Here is a 23,610-nt window from a genome sequence, read left to right on the forward strand (position 1 = left end):
ATCATAATTTTTTAAACTTTTATTAAAGGTAATGTTTCAAGTCATAAGTCTAATCAATTATTTTTCTGTTAAATAGTTTATATTCATTAAAAAAAAAACATTTATAGCCTATGATGTGCGGGAATTTTGAAACACCGTGCATAATGAGAATCCATCTTATTTTAAAATCTGTAATCTTAATGATAAGAGAGATCATTCCTAGGTATACTTATCAGCGTTATTTTTCTTCTCTACCTCATTCAATCGATCTGCTATTTGAAAAAAAAATGTATATATTCTTATGAGAGAGATACCGATGTGCGATAGGTCGAGTTAAAACTGGAAACAACGAGATACGGTGGCAAAGAGATTATATGACAATCGTCACTTTTTTTTTTGTAAGTCACTGCACCATTGCACCGTCTTGTGAATTTCCACAAAACTAATAAACATACATACGCACGGTAATACACGATGGTCAACAAAAATGTCATAGACGATAATTTCCTTAATGACGACGAAAATAGCGATGGAGATCAAGAAACCGTACCTCTCGCCCACGATGGTGTTTTCAAGAACCACGGTTCCGTCCAGAAAAGACCTTTACTAGGGAGGAAAAGTTCTCTGTTGGATGGCGAACTCAGAGAGAAACAAATTCTTCGGAAATTCCATCGTAAAATTACGGATGAAAATAAGCCGATGTCTCTCGGCAGAAAGTTCGCTTTTCTCACGTCTTTCAATGTATGCATATTGTACTTCGTTGCTTTCTTGTGGCTGATTCCTTGCCGCGAAGACACCGACTGCTGGTCTCCCGTTAAAGAATGGAATTTCATTCTGGAAAATACTGGTACGTCATCCAACTTGTTTCTTTCCGATTTACTCGATTTTTTCTACTAAGTATTTATAACCTAACTCGGTGGTTTTTAACCAGGGGTTCACGGGCCCCTTGGGAGTCCTTTTTTGAGCTTGTTAGAGAAAGCAGTTAACTTCTTGCTTTCATATTACTATGTGCTCAATATTATTCTGTAAAGGGATCGGTGGCCTTCATCTTATCGACATAAAGGGATACCAAGCCTTTGTCTAATTGGTATAGAAGGTTCTTGGTCTTCATCGTATTGGTACAATGGTTCCTTAGCCTTAATATAGAGCAGTGGTTCTCAACCGGTGCTCCGTGAAGCCCTTGGGGCTCCATGCACTTCCCAGGGGCTCCATCGTGACTCGAGGAAAATAAAATAAATCAGTAAATTTGATACATAAATAAAAAGAAGAGGCCTACAGGGTTCCGGAATTGAAATTATATACAAAAAGGGCTCCTGCGTCAAACAGGGCTCCGCCATGAAAATTATATACTGAAAAGGGCTCCGCGAGTCAAAAAAGGTTGAGAACCGCTGGTATACAGGGTCACTTGCCTTCTACGTATTGGCACAGAAGTTCCCCAGTCCTCGTCTAATTTACACAGAGGGTCCTTGGCCTTCGTCTAATTGGTACAGAGGTTCTATAACCTTCGTCTTAACTTACACAATGTTTTTTTGGCCTTTGTCTTATTGGCGTAAAGGGTCCACGGAACACAAAAGGTTAAGAATCACTGATCTAACCAGTTTATGTAGGTAAGATTATATAAATTCCATAAACCAATAAATATGAATAATTATACTCACTAAAATTTTATGACGATAAGGGCTTCAATTTCTTTGTACGTCCCGATAGATCTTTTAATTAACTTCTAGTGGTAAATGTGCTCCAACCTCAGTATTATATAGAAGTTGCTTCAGTTTTCAGAAGCAATAGAACATGATAAACTTGAATCTAGAGTCGAGAAATCTCTAATGGCGTCAATTTTCTCACCGAAAACGATCCTGAAAAATATCTCGCTTCGTTTCGTAAAATTCTAAATGAGGGGACTTTCACGTAAAAAAAAGATCGATTTCTGAATAAACTGAGAAAATATATTCGGTCTGCAATAAACTGTTCTAGAGAATATTGGGAAAGCTTCTATTTCCAGAGGTATGTTCTCATTCGAGAAATATGTACTTTATTTTTACGATCCTCTATTTAACTATAAGTTAAGCTATGCGAAGAGTGTCGCAAGATGTCGTCGTTCGGTTTCGTCCCTCTCTGTTTATTAGCGACGGAAAACATAACGTTGGCTTGATGAAATACACGTAGAATGTCGAGGTATGAACAATCGGGTATGAAATCAATACTGGGATATTCGTGGAGGTACAAACTGAGCACCAGAAGGGTGAGATATTATTTGGTGCTCAAAATTATGAGTGGAGGGAGGGGGGGGGGGAAGGACAACATACATGAAACAAGTGACCAAAAAAAGAAATGACATCGTCCGAAGAATCATGAATGACTCATAAGTGCCATCGCCGACGAATAACTTTCGCAACCATTGATAATCATGGCATATTTTGATGATGGATTACGGGGGGGGGGGAAACATATATTCCAGTTTGGTATATTAATTTTCTCTTCTGAATAGTGCCTTTGTCGAGGTTGCTATCTTGTCCATCATGTTATGATGTATGATGTGCTCATTGAAATGTACGATCGTCCTGTTGGAGGAACGGATATAAAGGAGAAACATGTAAAATATAGTAGTTGTCCTCCATTGATATGGTTTCGACGATGTTGATAAAAATACAGGGTCTCCCATAAATTGGTAAATAAAAATTCAAATAAAAAAATTCGTAACAATTGAAAGAATTAATGTTCTACACCAGAGGTTACCAACCGGTGCTCCCTTGGGGCTCCTTGTGCACTCTCCAGGTGCTCCGCGGCCACTCGAGGAAAATAAAAAACAACAGTAAAATTTAAAAAATAATCATAAATATTTTTAAATAGTAAAAATAAATCAGTAACTTTGATGAATAATTAAAAAATTTGTCTACGGTGCTCCACCATAGAATTTTTTCACTTAAGAGGGCTCAGCGAGACAAAAAAGGTTGAGAATCGCTGTGGTACACCATTCCACACACACACACACACACGCGCGCGCGCGCGCGCGAGTCCTATAAATGCAAGGTGATTTAGTGAAATATGTTTTCGCGAACATAAGGTTTCCATTTGTGATGTTCACGTTGTTGACGTTAGGGGATAAAGAAAGCACTGCTGGTGAAGCCACCAATCTCCGACTGAAGCATTACGAACGTTTCAAACACCCTGCATTTTGTATGGAGCCCTTATAAAATTAAGGACATAAAGCTCCTTGAAAAGCCACAGACGTCCTTTACCAAACGAATAGCTGGCATGAGCAGCTGGTCTTATTACGAAAGGCTTCTGTTTCTGGATTTGCACTCACTGGAATAGCGTAGAATCGCTGCAGATCTAAAAATGTGTTACAAAATATTTAACTTTATAGTCCACCAAATGGTTTATCTACCATCGGGAGAACCTTTCTTCGAGATCATAGACAGCCAAGTTAACCTACGGAGGCACCACTTCCAAATAAGAATACCAACGGCAAGAAGAGATTGCTTTTCCACGTATTCAGATGCCGTGTAGCAAGAATATGGAACAGTTTACCATCAGAACTTGTATGCGTCTCCTACGCAAGATTTTCTTCCGCTATTGAGGATTTCGACTTGACTCCGTATACGAAGTGCTTTCTCTTCTGACCATTATTTCTAATTATGTTATTATTTTATTATTACTTACAGTAAGTGCATTTCATGCCTTCTGGGTTATTGTAAATTTAAAAATAAATAAATAAAAATATTATTTTATAAAACTCGGATTTGTATATTTCCAGTAATTTCCTTTCATACAGTGCCCTCTACCGACAAACATTTAAACTGACTAATAACTTTTCTGTACTCAAAAAAAAAATCCCCTTCTGTGAGAATAACTTTCTCTTGCGAACCGCATTCAAATATACTAATTCCTTCGATTTTTATAATTTTTAAGCTAATTACGAATTTATGGGACACCCTGTATATCAAATAACTTTTTCTTTGGTGTATAAGATATTGTATGGGAGAGTGAGTTTTTACAGTGAAAACAATATAAAAAATGCACTTGCATTTTTAAGGATATGCATCCTACACAATTCAAGGGTTACGCAAGTCTTCTACGCATTTTCAGGGGATGAACCCACCGGTATATGCTATTCAACTGGATAATGCGTTCATTACGTTTCTTTACAGTACTGACATCATATTATGGAAGTGATTCCTTCGAACCTCGTACCGGAGACGATGCAGTCTTATTGGGATACGTCGAATTGCCAGGTCCTGGAGGAAAAGTTGCTGCCATCGACACGATAATCGGAAACATTTCATGGACTACTTTTGTGAACTTTGAACCAAGAACTATGTTGATTGCCGATGATATCGTGTCTGGTGATGATGATCATCGTGTTCTGGTGATCGGAAGGAGAGAAATGTCCATGTTGAACATGTCGCAGGGTAACTATGTGACTTTTTAATTCATTTATTATGCAATTTTCTCCTTTTTTTGTTGTTATGTGTGTGTGTGTGGCATAATTGATTGATATTGCTAAAGAAAAAAATTTAATCAGCAAATCTATTTTTTTTTTTTTTTTGCGCGATTTATTTATCAATTGACTATTTCTTATTTTTTAAAAACAATTTATAGTCTCATACCTCATAATTACCGTTACTATTTGCGGAATTAGTTGTAAATATATTTACTAACACTTAAAGGGTCCCGAAGTGACGTCTTCAAAAGAGTTTTGAAAAAATTGCCCCTGATTCTACACATTGAAATATGCGCAAAAATGCGAAAAAATCCGGCGGAATTATTATGGGTCATTCAAAAAACAAAAAGGGAGTAAATATTAATATTTGCAACATCAGAGGCCAAGAACAGGCCAATCATTTAGAGGGGCAGTGGGGGGGGGGACGCCCTCCCTCCCTGCTTTTGAAAATACACTAAAAATGGTATATATATATACATATATATATAACACATATATATACATACATTGAGTACATGTGCTTTGCCCCCCCCCCCCCGAAAAAGTTGAAATGACGGCCCTGGGGCCAAGAACGAATTTAAAAATCCCGCAACTTTAGTGCGTTAGAGTGGCATCAATCAAACAACATTCAGGTGCAGCACAGACAAAGAAAGAGGAAAAAACAGAGAAATAACTAGTTTATATGTATAGAATAGAGAAGCTAAATAAGAACGGAAAAGAAAGTTAAAACAAGCTGTTTTTATATAGATATTGTCAAGAATCGTGAGAGGCGATGAGTAGCTGAGTATTATCACTTTTAATAATTTTTTGTGACTTTAATAATTGCCATTCCACAACACTGCTATTCCGCCAATGTGCTTGAATTCCTTCATAATTTTTTGAGGACGACGCCTGGGGATCCTCTCCTTGTAAGACATCTTACTTTATTTTTTGACATGATGTAGGGGAAACATTTCTGATTGCATTCCACTAATCACACGCACATTCGGCAAAATATCCTTCAAAAGTCTGTAGTTTTTTTTTTTGCTCCCTCATCATTTAAACTATGACAAAATTTTCAATAGAAAAACTTCCATTGCGTGGACAAATGATATTTAAATATTTGTCAATACTGGCATGACGCTTTCGGCGTCAGAAAGTATTGCCTCACAAGTTGTAGTTCAATTGGTTGACATCAGGACTGCTGGGAGTCAGTCAGCTGGAGAGAATAAGTCATACTACGTTGGTTTGAAACTATTCTTGTGTGTTCTTGACATTGTGGGCAGATAGGAGGTGCTGGATGCTTTGGGAAATTCAAATTTTGTTTTCGAAAATAGCAAAAACACTCGCTAGTCGAAAAAGATGTACTGGAATTCATAGCGAAAAATTTAAGCAACACACAGTTCTGAAACTAAATATGGTTCCGTAAGCTCCAAGGCCATAGCGAGGGGGGGCTACGGGCCTGGTAAGCTTCATGGTTATATCTTCCAGCGGTATTCAGCATCTGTCCACAAAGTCAAGAACACATAGAAAGAACTTCGAACTTGATCTCTCAATCTGTCTTCCCGCAGTCCTGATGTCAACACATTGAACTACAAACTGTGAGCTAAACGACAGCGTCATGCCAGTATTGACAAATTAATATTTTTTCCCATGCAGTGGAAGCTTTTCCAATGAAGATACCTCATAATTTTGGCGTTGAGTGAGAGAAAAAAAAACAGAAACAATCGACACTATATAGCCTAATTTATAAGATACTTTGAAGCCATAATTCTGTGGGGGGCGGGTGAAATGCATTTTGCTTGACTGGCGGAATACACACTCATCACGTCATAAATACAGTTAAATATCTTTTTAAACTACATTCATAATTGATTCCACTTGTAGTGACAGTATTTATGATATGATTATTATGTAACATACATATATGATGCAATATGATGAGTGTTAATATGAGATAATTTCATTTGTATTCAAGTTATTAAATGCGCGCTTTTTTTTTTGTCCAATATATAGGGGATGTGGTTTGGAATAGGAAGTTCGACACCAAAGAAATCGTGGTATTATCTGTATATCCAGTTCTGACGTACTGTACACCAATGCATCTGAGGTTGATATACGTCAGAAGTTTCCGGGATGATGTCTATATGTCCGTCCTCGATGTAGCATCTGGAAGAGAAACATCTTTCTTTGGCTTGCCTCGCGGAACTGAAATCCGTGCAGGTTTCGAACTCATTAATGTTGGCAACCGGTCCCAACCCGTGATCATATATCACATTCAAAAATCAGACGGTCTGTTTGTATTTTTTTTTCTTCTTCTTTTCTTTTCGTTATTATAAATGTTCATGTTCAAATATAAAAAAAAAATATTATCCCATCGACAACCAGTTAAAAAAGTATTGGTTTCAAATCGAACGAAAGAAGAAAAAAAAACCGAAATAAATTTAGAAACAATTTTCTCGGAAATTTACGCCCGTTCACTAATTCTGTTACTTAAGTAAGGGACAATTCCAAGTTGTGGTGTCACAGGAAGTTTTTCTCCTTTTGGGTTGTTAATAAATGGTATAGCTTACCTCCGGGGGTCGTGAATTCTAACACAGTTGACACGTTTGAAAAGAAGAACCATAAACATGTTGGGGTTAATCGAGGAGCTATCCTTCCATACCTATTGTAGTTAGATGAGACAACGATAACCTTTTTTCATGGGCAGTGTATTTCATTTTATCATAATCATTGATTTTCATTTGTTTTATTTTAATGTGTACAGTTTTTTTTTTTGTTAATTGCTCTTATTTTTGGATTGCTATATTTTAGTTGTATTTGGCATCCACATATTTTTTATGGCATCTTTTTTTTTTAGCTGCCTGGCTGGGCATTTCGTCTGTTGTGGCTTTTGTATTTATAGAGCTAAAGCAGGGCTGTCTTAACGCACAGGCCTACAGGGGTATGGGGCTTAAGGTTCATAGGAGCCTCGATGTTAATTAGATTTGGTGATTTAGTCATTATTTAATGATTTATTAAATGATTTTAGAGAGTAGGTATATACAGGGTGTCCCATTAAATTCATAAATAATTTAAAAGTTCATAAAAATTTAAAGAACAGGTATATACTTGAATACAATTTGCGGAAAAGTTATTCTCACGAAGCGGGATTTTTTTTTGTTTGGTGCAGAAAAACAAAATTAGTTCAAATATTTTGTCGATTGAAGGCACTTCACGAAAGTCCGACAAAAAAGATGGGACCTGGACCTATCTTCAATCTCTTCTTTGTCCAAAACGTTCGTAAAGCTTCAGCCGTCGATTTACGGCTGAAGTAAAACAACTTCACCGATAGTACTTTATCCACTAATGTTGACCTTATGTAAACGCCAGCAAGAGGAAAATTCAGAAATGAACTGTTAATCGTACACCCTAAATTTTATAGGACCTAGCATATTTCCAGTGATTTGCATTCATGCAGTACCGTCCATAGACAAAAATTTGAATTACATATTTTTTTTTCTATGCTAAAAAAAAATCCTCTTCGTGAGAATAACTTTTTTGCAAACCGTATTCAAATATATAAATACAGTATCTTCAATTTCTTTTTATAAATTTTCAAACCATTTATGAATTTATGGGACACCGTGTAAATTAGTTGGATATTTCAGCCGCGTAGAGAGAGAGCCCTGAAACATCACTTTCTCAGGGCTCCGCGACGTTGTTAACATCGCTCTGTGCTGAGGACAATTTTAATGAGAGAAATAGACAAATTGCACAATTTTTTTGTTCTTTTATTACAGATTTGTGGGTAATACCGGTACCAATGCAAGCTATATGTGAAGAACGTCAAGAAGTTCCTGTAGACGCAAATTATTCACAAATAATTAGGTAAGCCGCCACACACACATACTCCATAATCCTCCATACTCAAATTTAGAATACGATAAGAAAATCAATTCCCATGGAAATCGGGAGTGAACTATCATGTTAGAAAATAAAACAGAATGGTAGCCATATAGAAAGCTTCTGGTTATGGCGCTAGTTAACCAACGGGCTTCCCGTAGACGTATCAATGTTAATTTTTAAAAACTGTCTGTTTTTCATACCCCTTTTTTTCTGCGCGAATCAAAGGTCATGGTCAAACACACTCAACGATGGATTTCTCCCATTTTTTGCAAAAAAACAACAACAACAGCAAAACTAACGGGGAGAGGGAACCGGTCGTTGCAATGGATTGAATGGCATTTACCAGTTGTTATATTGGATAAAAAATAACACAGCGGAAATAGGAAAATATTTGTTACCTGTCGTACTATTCGTTATAATGATACGGTTGTTGTAACGAGCGTCGGCTGTATTACATCCGCAAAAAAAAAATGCGTACTGGGTACGAAAGAATTCTTCCATATCCTGGGCAACCAAAATAAATTTTTTCGTGCGGATATTTAAATATATTGTGTAGGATAAGATGCTGTCCTCAAGGCCAGTGACCAAAACAACAGAGCAAATATTTGATCTAATTTTTTTAGATTCATGTAAACTCGTATGAATAAAAGAAGCAAAAAAAGTCCTGCCAATTTAATCTGTTAATAACTCCGAAGACTCTTATTTGTTTTTGCCTTTTTAGATGTCGATGTTAATTTTTTCAGAAATATTTCTCATCCAAATGAGTCCAGGTCATTTAATTTTAGATGAGAGAAGTTCTGCTGCATTTTTCTCTCCCTGCCGCTGCTAATAAGTAGTGAAATTGAATCCGCGGGGCAATCAAAATAACAGCTCTTTAGAAGAAACTTCTTTCGTATCCGACAGCTTAGAAAAAACCGATCTTAGGAAATTCCCCCATAACTGAGGCATATTTTCTTTCAGCAAAAATGCATCAAAGATGGAAATCTTTTTTCCCCCTGTTCAATTTCGTGCATCATATCAATAATAAAAATAATAAACCAATTCAGTTTGGCTGGGGAGTGGAGGAGGGCGTACAACACTAATTTTCCCCGTCCCAATAATGATAATCTAATCACAAATATTGCACTTTTCAAACTGAGTTCGGGAGACACAGGTTAAAGGTTAAAGCTAAGCCAAGAAACATTTATCTGAACTCCACTCACCTATGTTCTTTCGTTTCCTAAACGAAAACCAAGATTCCAATATCGGCGAATTTCTTCTGGGAGAAAGCTGAAATAAACTTCCCCTAGTGAGTGAAAATTTGAAACGAAATGGCTGAGGTTTTTAACCCTTTCCGTGGTTTTTAAAATTTCGCCGATCCGCATTATAGCTGCCACAGTGGAAATCACTAAACCCTCGGTAAAATGCCACACATTTTTTTTCAAGAAGAATATTTTTTTTCCGATTTTATGCAGGTGATAGTGCTTTGTCCCTCCTAACTCCAAGAACAATAAACCAAGAAAAAGAAATACTCTAGCTCAGCAATTGTCAACCTTTATTGACTCGCGGAGCTCTTTTTTAGTGTACAATTTCTATGACGGAGCCCGTAGGTCTCTATTCTGCTTTTATCAAAACAAGATAGACTGGAAAATATCAAATTTACAAAATGTATTTTAATTATATCTAATTTAATTATTTATATTATTATACAAATACAAATACAAATACAACGCCACAACAGGCAAAATGCCCAACGAGGTGGCTGATAAAAAGATGCCCATAAAAATATGGTTGTCATATGTTTCAAAAATACAGCAACAATTAAAAATGCAATTAACACAAATTACAAACAATATATACACATGATAAGATATTATACAATGCCCATAAAGAATACTTATGGTTGTCTTATTCTAAGAATGGATAGCTTCTCGATTTACCCCAACATGTTTATCGTATTTCTTTTTAAACGTGTCAATTGTGTTACAATTTACTACCTCCGGGGGTAAGCTATTCCATTTATTAACAACCCTATTGGAGAAAAATTCCCTGCGACACCATAACCTTGCATTGTCCCTCACCAATCGATACTGGTGTCCCCTTGTAAAAGCAGTCGATTGGCGGTATTCTCCAAGGGCGGCCACGGAGCCCCTGGGAAGTGCATATGGAGGCCCATGGGCTTCACGGAGCACTGGTTGAGAACCACCGCTGCTCTAGATCTTTTTTTTCTGTTATTTACTGATACTGTAGGCATACTCTTTCACCACTCCGAAGGGAAGGGGGAAAAAAACACCGTTCTTCTCTCCTTCTGGTATCAAAATTTGGACAAAAGCTGAATCGCCCACTGGCAGTAATTGTTAATCCGACAGATTCGAGGTCTGTGGGGGGGGGGGGGGGGGGAGAATGAATAACATGTTCTTGGAAAAAAGTCTGCTTTACTGGGCTCGTCATTACGAAAGTAAGAGGGTTCTAAGGACGGGAGCTTGCCGAAATACGAAGTATCAAGTTTGGCGAGATATCTCGTTATTGCTGAAATATAAAATATCAAGTTTTACAAGACATCTTATATTTGTCTCTAAGAGAGTTAATGATGATGTCGGGATCTTACTGAATACAATAAAAAATTCTGCATTGATCATCAAAACATCATCTTGACTCATTCATTTAGTATTCATTTTAGACGATTCTCGTAGGCGCAACATTTATGAGATTTTTTTGTGCATGTGCACAACCATCCATCATTTTTCTTAATTTGGAGTGATTGCTATTTTAGAATGGAATAAGCGTTATCGCGACCGGGTCCGAAAACAACACAAAAATCGAATTTAAGCACGAGGCTTTCAAGAAACACCTCACTTTTTGAAAAACTGAAAACGCATGGTAAAAAACAAGCTCCAATGTTTTAACACGATTTTTTACCATAGCAATCATTAAATCGATCGCGGTGACGGCTGGATGAATTTTAGAAGCCATTAGTAAAATATTTTAAAAGAAAAGAATTTAAAAAAATGTGTATTATAAGGGCTACAAATAGTCAAAATAAGACGATAACAAGCCCGTTATGGAAAAGGATTTTTACATGCGCTGGATCAAAATTATCATTGATTATCCGATGGAGAAATATTAAGAACAAAGGAGAGAGAAAACAATTAGTGCGAATCGAAAATTACGTTTCAGCGATCGTAAAAGAAACAACGGAACGTGAAAGAAACGCGTACTCTTTCGAGGAAACACTTGATATCCATCGCAAGAGAAGCCATTTCAAAGATGTAATTAACTTAATTAGTCTCAAAGTTAATTAGCGGCTTATTTTGAATAAAATTCGTGGCTTCCGAATGGTAATTCAATTACCAAGAATTTATTTTACATTTTGTTTATAAAGAAACTGTTATTTTTTCCTCGACATCTTCGAAGAGTTTTAATTTTGTGATACAAAACATTTGATATGCTTCAAAATAATTGTTGTAACGACTTTAGGGAGGAAAAAACATAATTTAAAATCATTATATATCGATGAAATAAATCCAAAATTGTATGTTTTTTTTTTCCTTTTTTAAAAGTCGAACGATTGGATATCGATTCACTCCGATGACGTCAAATACGAAACGAATGACGCATACGTGAATACCTCAGACTTTTCTAGTCAATCATACTTTGTATGATTTAACACTTAGAGTCAAACCTCAGGCAGTGAAAAGGTACGGATTAGAATCCCAACTATGGCGGGCATTCGTGTATTTATTCATCCAGCCGTTCGGAGTTAGTTCCAGTGAGCTGTAAGCCTCGGTCTAATTTTATCATTTTGGAGTTCGTACAGCTGTGATGTGTGGTCGTTCGAAATACATTAGATATAAATTACGGCAGCCAGTCATTTTATCTGATCGATTAACTCATCATCGCAATAACCTATGACCACTCTTTCTATTTGTGACAGCAAATAAACCTCATCAACATTCCTCTCGGGAATTTCTGCTGATTCTGTGCATGCGTATTTATGTTGTCTGACTTATGTGTGTTTTGTGTTCTACTGGTGATGCCATCTGCCTTCAATTATAGTAGAAGATTAAATTTTCTTTCCAAAAAAATTCATCTTCGCCAGCCAGTTGCTAAAAACACTTCGTAAAATAGAAGATGTCTGAATTTTTTTTTTTCGTGCTTATGTAAGTATCGTGTGTTGCAGGTGTTCTCTGGTTGAATGCATACAGTCGCTTTCGTGGCCCGGGGTATTTGGGGGGGGGGGACACACACTGATACTTCAGGCACAACTCAATCGGTAGTAAATTGCCTATGGCGATAGACCGGAGTTGTGCTCGGTTTGAATGAATGAATGAATGGTGTTCTCTGCCTCTCTGCGGAGAGACTGTTTCAAATGGCAGACAGACAGACTCGCAACCTATGGCCACTACGGAATCAGTGGTGAAAGATTATAATTGTCATTTTCATATTATGTAACCTACAACATGTAGCCTATCATCCCAAGTTCATATTTGTGTGAATTTCAATACCTCAGAATGTTGCGAACACGTAAGTAAGGGGCCGTTCACGTATTACGTAAGCAAATTTTTAGACATTTTTTACACCCCCCCCCCCGTCAGCAAAATTCAGCAAAACGCTGACCCCCTCCCCCCCCCCTCTTGTCAGCAAAATTTCGTCATCAGCTCTGCCCCTCTGAATCCTACCTCATATTTTCATAAAGGGTGGTTGATGACGTAAGCATTATCCAAACCCCACCTCCCCCCTTGTCATCAAAAGTCAGCAAATCGGAAACCCCTCCCCCATCGATGACGACGTAATACTTGAACGGCCCCTAATAGTAAATGTACAGGTTGAGTGAAAAGTTCACGAAACATTTCAAAAAATTAATTTAAAAAAAAAACAACGGATTTTGGCGATAAAAATGCGTGGTTTGCACAAACTACTTATTGTGGCAGAGTGGTTTTTTTCCGATAAAATAAAAAAAAATAGTTCAAAATTCCACTCACAGACGGCACTGTGTCACGAAAAACTCGACATACAGTATTTTATTGCAAATCCTAACTTTTTTTGTACTAATAGTGTATGATTTAGTTCTTGATTTCAAAAGAAGCTGTCCCTGAAAACGGGACACCCACGTAAAATACGGAAAATTTGATAACGAAATAGACTGTTATTGTTTTTACATATTTGCATGTACAGGGTGTACACACGCTATCATTCAACAGACATGGCAGAAATCATCAAACCCTCTGTGAAAAAAACCTATATAATGTTTTTTTTATGAAGTAGGGTTTCTTCCGCTTTTCAGCGGGTGCAAAGTAAAGGGTGTAGAAAAAAAAGCGTTCCATTGACGAATCAACTTTACAAAATATCTGGGATAGTCATTGCTGCAATTAAAGCCTTTTAAAAAGGCGAGATATCACGTCAATGCAGGTTAAGGGTTAAAGTTGACTTTTCCAGAGTGATTTGTAGCCGCAAACTATTAATCAGAAAGTTATGGAAAATCTAACTTTCTGATTTTAACGCCCCAATGAGCATATGGAAAAAAAAAAAATTCTGTTAGTTTCATCATTAAAGGGTTCTATATGCTAATCGTGGTGCACAAGCTAATTTTTTGCAGACTTGATCAAATTGCTCAAGACTCATGGCAGGGCACCTGAACAATTTCTGCAGAACCATTCTAATTCTTAATTCTTCACTAAAGAGTATTATGACGTTGAATTTACTATAACGTGCTTTGCTAGTGAAACTCTTTTACAAACAAGGTTATTTTGCACCAAAATCTGTTTGGTCTTCGAAAATTCTCGCCATCCCTTCATTAAGATACAAGATTCATCGAAAGACTGGTTATTTGCGGAGATGAAGATTACAAGGAAGAAAATTCATCACTGCCCCCACGGGAACTCGAACCCCGGTCTCTCACTCGTCCGGCAAGCGAGAGACTGGGGGGTTCGAGTCCCCGTGGGGGCAGTGATGAATTTTCTTCCTTGTAATCTTCATCTCCACAAATAACCAGCCTTTCGATGAATCTTATATTGACAAGTGGAGAGGACATTTCTATATGCCTTCGTTAAGATGTTTCTAAATATCCATAATTTTCTGATGGGTAGTAAAGGTTGTAGTCTGCTCAGAACACGCCAACTTTAATTATAGACACAATATACAATGTGCATACGGTACTAACACTGTACATAGTAAACATGTGTAATTTATTTTTATTCTCTGGTTCATTTGAATATGTTACTTTCTTCGCAGCATAAAGAACGAGGCGAATTCGGACTATTTGCAGTCGCAGTCTTCACTTTTGGAAGATGTGGCCATTCTGGGCTGGAAGAAACAGGTCGTCGCGGTATCTTTCGAAAATGACCGCCATCCATTTGAGAAATGGCGGAAAGAATTTCGATTCGATTCTAACGTGAGGTAATTTTCATTTACTTAGTCAATATATGTATGTGCGCGCGTGTGTGGTGAGTTAGTGTTCCTTCTTGAATCTTAAGAAAAGCTTAAGGAATCGAGACCGACGTTTTTTGAATCTCAACAAATATTTTTTCTCAGACATTTCTCGTTGGGGCATTTTTCATCGAGTAGCGAAGAGGAAGTTGCTGTCGTAATTGAAGATGGCAATTCTACAATGACGGTAAATTATCAATCTATATATAAAATTGATTTTCTGTCTGTGTATGTGTGTGTATGCTCTATATACAAATCTATAATTTTAGATCAATCGTCACCAAATTTTGCATATATACCAAACAAGGCCCAGATTGAACGCTAGGTTACTTTAAAAGTTCGTCAGAGCAGGGAAAACGCCCAAATTGGGTGGAGAAACTGTCGGGCAACAATGGTTCCTGGGCCTCAACAATCACTTTCGGAATGTTTACTTTGGTTACCATGGTTCACTAGTAATGCGTTTTAGACATGTTTATGTATTTACAACGGTTTATCAATTCTTTAATCTTGTCAGTATAAGTAAAATAGTTTATATATGCCTTTATATAACCGGTTTGTCACTTTTTCATCCCCCGAGTAATTGAAAATAACCCTGACATCACCGGGTATTATAGCTAGTTGATACATAAAACATATTAAAATGCAATCAGCTTTGTATCGAATGCCTGTATAGTTTGATAAAGATATTTTACCATCTACACAGGTTGGGTCTAACTAGTGTATGACTATTAAGAGAAAATTAATGACTGAAACGACACCAAATTTGTATGATATGCATTTTAGACTATTAGGGAAAAGTTCTCTTTTCTTTTTCAACAAAAGAAAAAAAAATAATAATTGGACAACGACTTTAAAAATAGTCGATAAATACAATGATAAGGGTTACGCAACGGTGCTCACTAACAACAGAATGAAACAGCGTAATTTTGTTACTGCAATCTTTTCGTTATCGTCGCTGCGCCGTCGTGTGGGTTTATCTGAGGACCCAGATTCATACCCCTTCGGCAGCACAGTTGTGGTCGGCTGCATTATCGTACGCAAAGGGGGAGGGTTTGGGGTTCTAACATCCCCACCTCCCTTGAGCCAGGATCATAGTGTTATTTTTCAGGAAAAAACGTAACCCCCCCCCCCAGTAGGAAAAAAAAATCAACCCCCCCCCTCGAGAAAATTCTGCGTACGCCTATGGTCGGCTGAATTTGTTTGTTTGTTTTTTTGTCTTTTTTTGTGGTTTTCCAACTTCGTCACACACATTCATATTTAATATTTTAAGGAGTATGCACGGTCAAGTAGTAGTAGTACTCAGGAATGTCACTGCGGTGGTCGAGTGGTCATAGTGACGGACTCGCGTCGCGAGGTCTCGGGTTCGAATCCCACCGTCGCCACTGTGGTGGTCGGCTGGAGTTGGTTTTCTGTGGTTCCCAACTTCAAGGCGTGAATACGAGCTGATCTCCCCTTTAAAAAAGTCCCGCCACAGAGAGCAACAGACCTGCAAACAGTACAAATATAATGCACTTCTGAAATATAGATGACAGCACTAAAAAAAATCAAACACAACACTATATACGCACTCAGACAGTTAGGTACACACACACAGTCACACTTCCGGCACAACTCACTAGGTAGTAAATCGCCCACAGATTGTGATACACCTAAGTTGTGCTCTGTTTGAAAGAAAGTACTCAGAAATTCAAGTCGGAAATCAAGTTCGAAAAAATCTCTCCTCAGTGAACAGAGGCATCTCTTCAAATCGTCGCTCGCGAGCATCATTGTGCTCCCCTGAAGCATCCAGAGTGTTCTATGCTCGTGTCCGATTTCGTGATAAAGCAAGCACTTGGTCAACATTCCAAATAAACCCCTTCTACAAATTGCACTCTAAAATTGAAATCGTCCTGATTTCATGCATTCGTATGTCGAACTTGCCGAAAAGAATGCTCTTCTTTTAATGATGGGTACAGGCAGTCCTCTTGACTTGAAAAAGGTTGAACACGAAAATTCAGGAAACACATATGCCGTGTTCACTTCAAAATATGACGGACAACTATACTAGAACATGAAACACGCATAGCTCTGACAACAAAAATGCGTTATGGCCCCACACATATGCTCACACAACACACGTTCCGGCATGCACCAGTTTATAATAAATTTCCCAGAGGAATGTTTACAAGTAGCATGTACGGGGGAAGTAGTAGTAGTGCAAGTGATTCATCATTCTTTTATAAACAGTTTCAGCTACGAATCACAAACGCTCTGCGGCAGCACCATTAAGATCGTCAACCGTTTTCTGGGGGACTTTTATGTCACAAGCTTCTAACACGTTTTGCAAATCTTATCGTTTACGCAATAAATTTGTACGCAGTGTCATATTTGTTCCTATCGGTCATTTTTAGAACTAATTATTTATTTTTTTTACAAAAAATTGTTTTTCCCCATACAGCATATCAAGTAAGGAAAACTTCAATTAGAATCGGCAGATACTTTAAGTTGTAAGGAAACCACAACTCTTTTCATATCGCTAGATGAGGAAAATATATGTATATAAAATTTTAATAATTATGGAAATATAATTGTGTATGTGGTATATAGTGATGAGTAAAAAAAATGTTTGAAATACAAAGTGTCCTATAAATTCGTAAATTGTTTAAAAATTCATAAAAATTGAAAAAATTTATTAGCGGTTTGCGGGGGGAAAAATTTTTTTTTTCTTTTTTAGTTTAGAAAAAAATTGGTTCAAATTTTTGTCGATAGAGGGCGATGCAGGAAAGCCAATCTTACATAATTCCGAACTTGAAATCTTTCTTTAATCTCTTGTGTGTCCAAAACATTCGTAAAGCTTCACCCGGCGATTCGTGGCTAAGGTAAAACAACTTGACCAATAATGATTTATCCACCAATGTAAACACCGCAATGAAAAATCTATGTAAGCGCCAGTAACAGGAAAAATTGCTGTTAACCGTGTATTCGGCATTTTATTGGACTGATTTTGCATATTTAAAGTGATTTGTTTTCTCGCAGTGCCCTCTGTAGAAAAAGTTTGAACTATTTTTTTCTGTGAAAAAAAAAACAAAAAAAAAAACACAAACACCTTTTCCAGAGAATAACTTTTTCGCAAACCAAATTCAAATATTCAATTTTTATGAGTTTTTAACTATTTGCAAACATATGGAACACCCTGTATAATCAAACCCTTTTAGTTTTTTCCCCATTACTTTCCTCGTTGAACATACAATTCGACAACAGATGAGTCATATCATTGTGTGATGAAAGGTTATACATCCTCTCTGTCATTGAGAAATTCGATTCTTTTCCCATTCTTTGGTGTAACGTGAACCAGACTCTCTCTCTCTCTCCCCCCCCCCTCTTTTGAAATTGGGAAAAGAAAAATGTAAATGTTGTTGTACAGCTGTGTTTTTCCAGCAGGAAATATCATATTACGCATCCTTTTATCACTGACGCGATTCGCTATTTTCACAATCTTATCAGCCCGGAAAAGATTTCGAACTGGATAAATGCCCAAAACAAACTTGCATACCGAGAACGCCAAAAGAAACAAACGAATTATTTTAGATTTCATAATAGAATGCACATTACGCCAAGGCCATCCTTGTCAGTCGCGGGGCCCGGTGCTAAAATAATGGCGGGGACAGGAGTGTCAACAGATTCTCAGGCCCCAAAAGTGGATAAGGCAGCGATTTTAAATATTTTGAGGTGGGGAATCGACATCCAAAAATGCATACATGATTATAGAATTACAAAATTATTTGAAAAATTCAAATATACGATTGAATATAAATTAACACAAAAATTTATGAAAATTCAAAACTGCAAATATTTTTAAATTTTTAAAGAAGTAATTCCGAAACTAATTGAAATTTGTTGAAATTATTGATGAATTAAAAGTAAGAAGAATAATCGAAAGAAAATTCTAATACCTATGAAAATTCAAAATAAAGTAAAACGATTCCAGCCCAATGAAAATTCAGAATAAAAGAAAGAAATGATTCCAGCACCTATGAAAATTCAAAATAATTAAAAGAAACTGTTCCAGCACCTATGACAATTCAGAATAAATGAAAGGAGTAATTTAAGAATGCTGAAAGCCTTGAACAATTTGATCTCCCCGCTTGCTTTATTCGAGTTTATTTGAAGAAAAAAATCGATTAGATGTCTTGAAAATTGTTTCTATGCAAAACGATTCAGATTCGTGGCCGTATGTAAAAATATTTGAATCAATATATTTTATCAAATTTTTCGACATCGGAAAATGCAAGTGGATTCTACGATAACTAGTGATGTTTGAGTTTCAAATCGAGTTTTATGGAAGTTTTGGAGACAAGACCAAAATTTATTGTCTCCACTGTGAATAACAATTTTGTTATTTGGGAGACATCAGCTCTCTTTCCCCACCAGTACCATTTGAGAGCAGTTTCAAGGGAAAAAAGTATATAGCGGTATGAAAAAATCGAAATTACTTTTTCGAGATCAGGGACCAACCTAAAATGATTAAAAAAAAACTAAAACCTGACAAGAGATCCAAGAGAAGAAATTACAGATTTTTACAAAATTATATTCAGCATATTAAAGTAATATGCGTTCAGAGAGAGACTGGATAGATATATTTTTTTTGTACCATCAATTAATATTATATAGTTACCGATACTACGTTTGCTACGAATGATTAGCATTTGAAAATATTCGATTAAAAATGGATTAATTAGTCGATAAATCGATTAAAATTTTTTGATTCACAAGTTAAAAATTTTAACGGATTTCCAGCCCTAATTTTTACATCTTATAATTGAAAAGCTTTATTATAAAATATATAACAATCACACCTCGTTCAAATTTATAAATATTTTTTCCCTCTAAATTGCCGTGAGTGTGGTTCTGCAACCGCACCTATCGCATAATCCCTAAGGGCAACTCTTCTTTACGCACTGGGAAAATACCCCAATATCGACCAAAACATGAACATCAAGCTTCGAAATGAAATTAATTTCATTTCATAAAATTTCCGTCTCATCTTTTGCAAACAGGTTAACAAAATTTAATTATGTGAAAATTCAATCACAATTATATTATTTTATTGTCAACTTTCGAAAGAGAGATGGTTAATAAATTGTGAAATATTATGCTAATTTTGGTATAATTTCTATAGTTTTATCATCGTACACAGACAAAATTGATCGCCGTGCTCTGAGATCATCCGGGAACTCTTTTAATTGGTTTCGATCGTTAAATTTATCGAATTGAAGTTGACTTGAACAATTATAACTACCGCTTAATGACATTATTGTGCGTCATCATAACGCGTATTGTTTTCTCGTAAGGTTGTCGTCTTGAAGTTGGCGGATGGGAGAGAGGTTGCGAAGTATGCGATGCCCGAGCGAGAAGTGATGATAGAAAAATTCATGCCAGTACGAAGAGATCTCTCCCGGACACGGGCTGACGTCATAATCGTCGGTACTAAGGTCGGTATAGATTAGATTTACGTTATTTATAATGTGATTAATTATTTCTTTCGCATAAACATCGAGGAATTTTGTCGAGTTGATCTCGAGTCTCCCGACGAAATGATTGGATAATGATAATTGTAAATACGAAGGACGAGGATTTAAAAAATAATGAGAATTAATGAGAAAAATAATGAGATTTTTTTTTCCTGGTTGAAATAGGGAACACCACCTTCGCTGCCTGTCTTTCGATTTCGGATGTCTTCAACCTTTTTTCAGTCGCGAGCAGGGCCGCAACTACATGTTTGGTCACCAGAGGCAAGTGCGCATTTTGATGCCCCCTTGTAATGTTGAAGGAGAGGTTTGAGAATGAAATTAGCGCCCCCTCTGGTTCATCGCCCGGGGTACGACACCCGCTTGCTCCCCCCCCCCAGTTGCGGCCCTGGTCGCGAGCACTGCTTGTACCCACTATCAAAAGAAGAGCACCCATACGGCAAGTTTAACATACGAATGCATGAAAAAATGACGATGATTTCAGTCCTTGAATGCAATTCCTCCACGTTTATCAAGTGCTCGCGAGCACGAAATTGGATAACAGTATTGAGCACTCTGGGTAATTCAGGGAGCACCATGGTGCTCTCGAGCAACGGGTTGAAGATGCCTGCTATAAGTTGTCATACATCTCGCAGCTGCATGTGCGGTCGTGTGCAAGAACGGATCCAGTACGGCGTGTCGAAAGGGACGCATGCTCCCCCCCCCCCAGCGTCAATGATGGAGCCGGTATATGCATCGTATGAATTGGCATCATCATTATGCCCCTCCAGCTGTTATTATAGTGCCCCCCCCAGTATTTCATGTCTATCTCCGCCTATAGCAGGGCGAATTGTGTGAACTCTTTGGATCGTCTCCCATATTATTCTGGACAGACAAATTTTCCCATAATATTCGTTTCTTGGGAAGGGTGACCGTTCCTATCTCGCCCCCACCCTAAACTCTGGATTAATGCCTGTGCGAAGGCAGACATCTGCAGCTGTGAATGAAGCAGAGCTAGATCTCTTCAGCTGTGAATGGAGTGGGGGAAGGCATCTCCAGCTGCAAATGAGCCGAGGCAGATAATTTCAGCTTTTTTCGAAGCTGAGGCAGACATCTTCAGATTCGAATGGAGTGGAGCCAGACATCTTCATCTGCTAATGAAGCCGAGGCAGGCATCTTCAGATGCGAATGAAGCGGAGGCAGGCGGATCCAAGGTGATGTGTCAGACAAGCGACTTACTGTAGGGTGAACTGGATCATCTCATATTTTTCCGATGTACAGAAAAATTTGTTTTATATTATTCATCTCTTAGGGTGGGGCGATTCCTCCCTACCCCCCTTTCCTCTGGACCCGCGCTTGGTAGTGCGGACATTGCACTGGATACGCATCACGAATTCCCCGGTTCAAACACCGTTGGCGACGCAAGGACGAGGTGGATGTCTGAAGTTGTTTTTATGCCGATTTCCAACGTCACATCTTCAAGGTGTGAATAAGGGCGCCAGTCTCCATATTTGAAAATGTCTTTTCACAGAGAGCACTCTGACCTTCAACACATAACTTACATAATATGAAAATTCAGACGGTTTTTCTTCTCACTTCAAAATATAGAAGACAGATGGTAGCACTAGAACACGAAACATGCAAAATTCTGGCAACATAAGTACCTTATGGTCACGCATACATTCGCAACACACATTCCAGCATTCAGTTTGACAAAAACACAAGTAGAAACCGATGCAAAAGACAAAAGCAGAATAAAAAACTGGTACGAAAAGACGTAAACAGAAACAAAAAACATATAAATACATAGATTAGAAACATTCACTCTGTGATTCAAAAGGTGTCCTTCCAGTAGGTCTACAAAAAATAATCTATTGTCTGTTGGCACATGGCAACAGTCATTCATTATTCAAGGATTTTTTTTTAAATTTATATTATTATTAAAATAATATTTTACCTCTTTTTTTTATTATAATATAAAGTAACAAAATGAATTAGTTAATATCAAATTATGTACATTTACATTCTATCGTATTAGTATATAATCGGTATTCATATATATTTCCCCCTTTTCCGCCCTCTTTTTATTAATATATTAAGTTTGAAATACAGTCGAATCCCGTTTTAACGAATACCATTATAGCGGAAATATCGTTTTAACGAACACCTTTCTAATCCTCCAGATCAGTTTACGTAAGAGCAAAATTTCGAAATTTCGTTATAACGAAGTGATTTCTCCGGTCTCTTGGAGTTCGTTATAACGGGATTCGACTGTATATTCATGCAACTACATACAAAAAAAAGGGAGGGGGAGAAAAACAAACAAACAACATATTTATATTTACATTCCAATGTACAGTGATTGCAAAGATCAGTTTCATCGTGTACACGCAAAATGGTCAAATTTCAAAATGTCAATTCCTTGCAATGTATAATAACAAGAAAGATAGGTACGAAATTTAGAAATACTACAAATACAGTATTAAGAAAAAAAACAAAAAAACTTTTTGACAATAATCAAAATTACATTCATTAATACTGTTTAAAAAAAAATTGCATCTGTTTTTGTTACTGCTATTAATCATCTGTATTTATTACATGATTTCTTCATAGTTTATGCTTCAGCAAATAAGTAAATATTGAAATTTGAGCTCATATTACTAATCGTATGGGTTCATTGTGTGAAAAAGATTTAGTATTTTAGGGGCAATGTAACAGAAACTCTTTTCAAATCATGTTTTATTAACTCCTAGCACTTGATAAGTATTCCTATATTGAGTGAAGATGTTCTATCGCTTTTTATTCTTATTTAATATATAATATATAACATATATATATATATATATCTGTTTTATTGTTGCTATATAGTTAGTAATATTTTTATAGAGCTTGCTTGCATCAGGGTATCCAATGTTACAGCTTAATGAAATTTTTTCCCCGAGGAAATTGTAAGCTCGAATTACAAGGACGATCTTCTTTTTCATCTGTGTTTTCCATTAGTAAATGAAAAAAAAAAAAATTTAGAAACTAAATTCCACAAAAACTTCAGTTTCATGGAATTTTATTTTTTTCTTCTTTCCGATACCAGCCAAGATGGAGGAATACGACACCTACTACTTCCGAGTATCCATCCCACGTATCTTATTCTTTAATAAGGTTCGACAATGTATCTGCAACAGGTAGAGATCTGTTTACATTGGCGCATGGAGGTAGGTAATGGTTGAAAGTAGCAATTGAAAACTCGTGTAAGTAAAGAGAACATTATTTTCTATACACCGCAAATAACATTTCTTTCCGAGAAGCAATTCCCAAGTATAATATATCCATCTAACATAATGATTGCTATACTACAGTGGAAATACATACGAAATACACGCCTCCAGTGATTTCAAATGGCAAATTCAAAGTTGGTTCAAGAATCTTCAGGAA

General features: G+C 36.8%; 1 protein-coding gene across 1 annotated transcript in view; it reads left to right on the plus strand.

Annotated features, from left to right (window-relative positions):
* The first annotated feature begins 363 nt into the window (after positions 1–363).
* Positions 364–23,610, plus strand: part of LOC149090194 (uncharacterized) — a 28,811-nt gene continuing 5,564 nt past the window's right edge. Inside the window, exons 1-8 of the mRNA XM_089232612.1 lie at positions 364–826; positions 4,131–4,391; positions 6,419–6,694; positions 8,185–8,272; positions 14,501–14,665; positions 14,801–14,882; positions 20,026–20,166; positions 23,270–23,390. Coding sequence (XP_089088738.1) covers positions 454–826; positions 4,131–4,391; positions 6,419–6,694; positions 8,185–8,272; positions 14,501–14,665; positions 14,801–14,882; positions 20,026–20,166; positions 23,270–23,390 — 1,507 coding nt within the window. The 5' untranslated portion in view covers positions 364–453. The remainder of the gene's footprint in view (positions 827–4,130; positions 4,392–6,418; positions 6,695–8,184; positions 8,273–14,500; positions 14,666–14,800; positions 14,883–20,025; positions 20,167–23,269; positions 23,391–23,610) is intronic.

The sequence above is a fragment of the Pholcus phalangioides genome, unplaced genomic scaffold (assembly GCF_987345545.1).
Source record: "Pholcus phalangioides strain wild (caught in Gottingen) unplaced genomic scaffold, Ppha-v1.0 ptg000001l_1, whole genome shotgun sequence".
NCBI lineage: Eukaryota > Metazoa > Arthropoda > Arachnida > Araneae > Pholcidae > Pholcus > Pholcus phalangioides.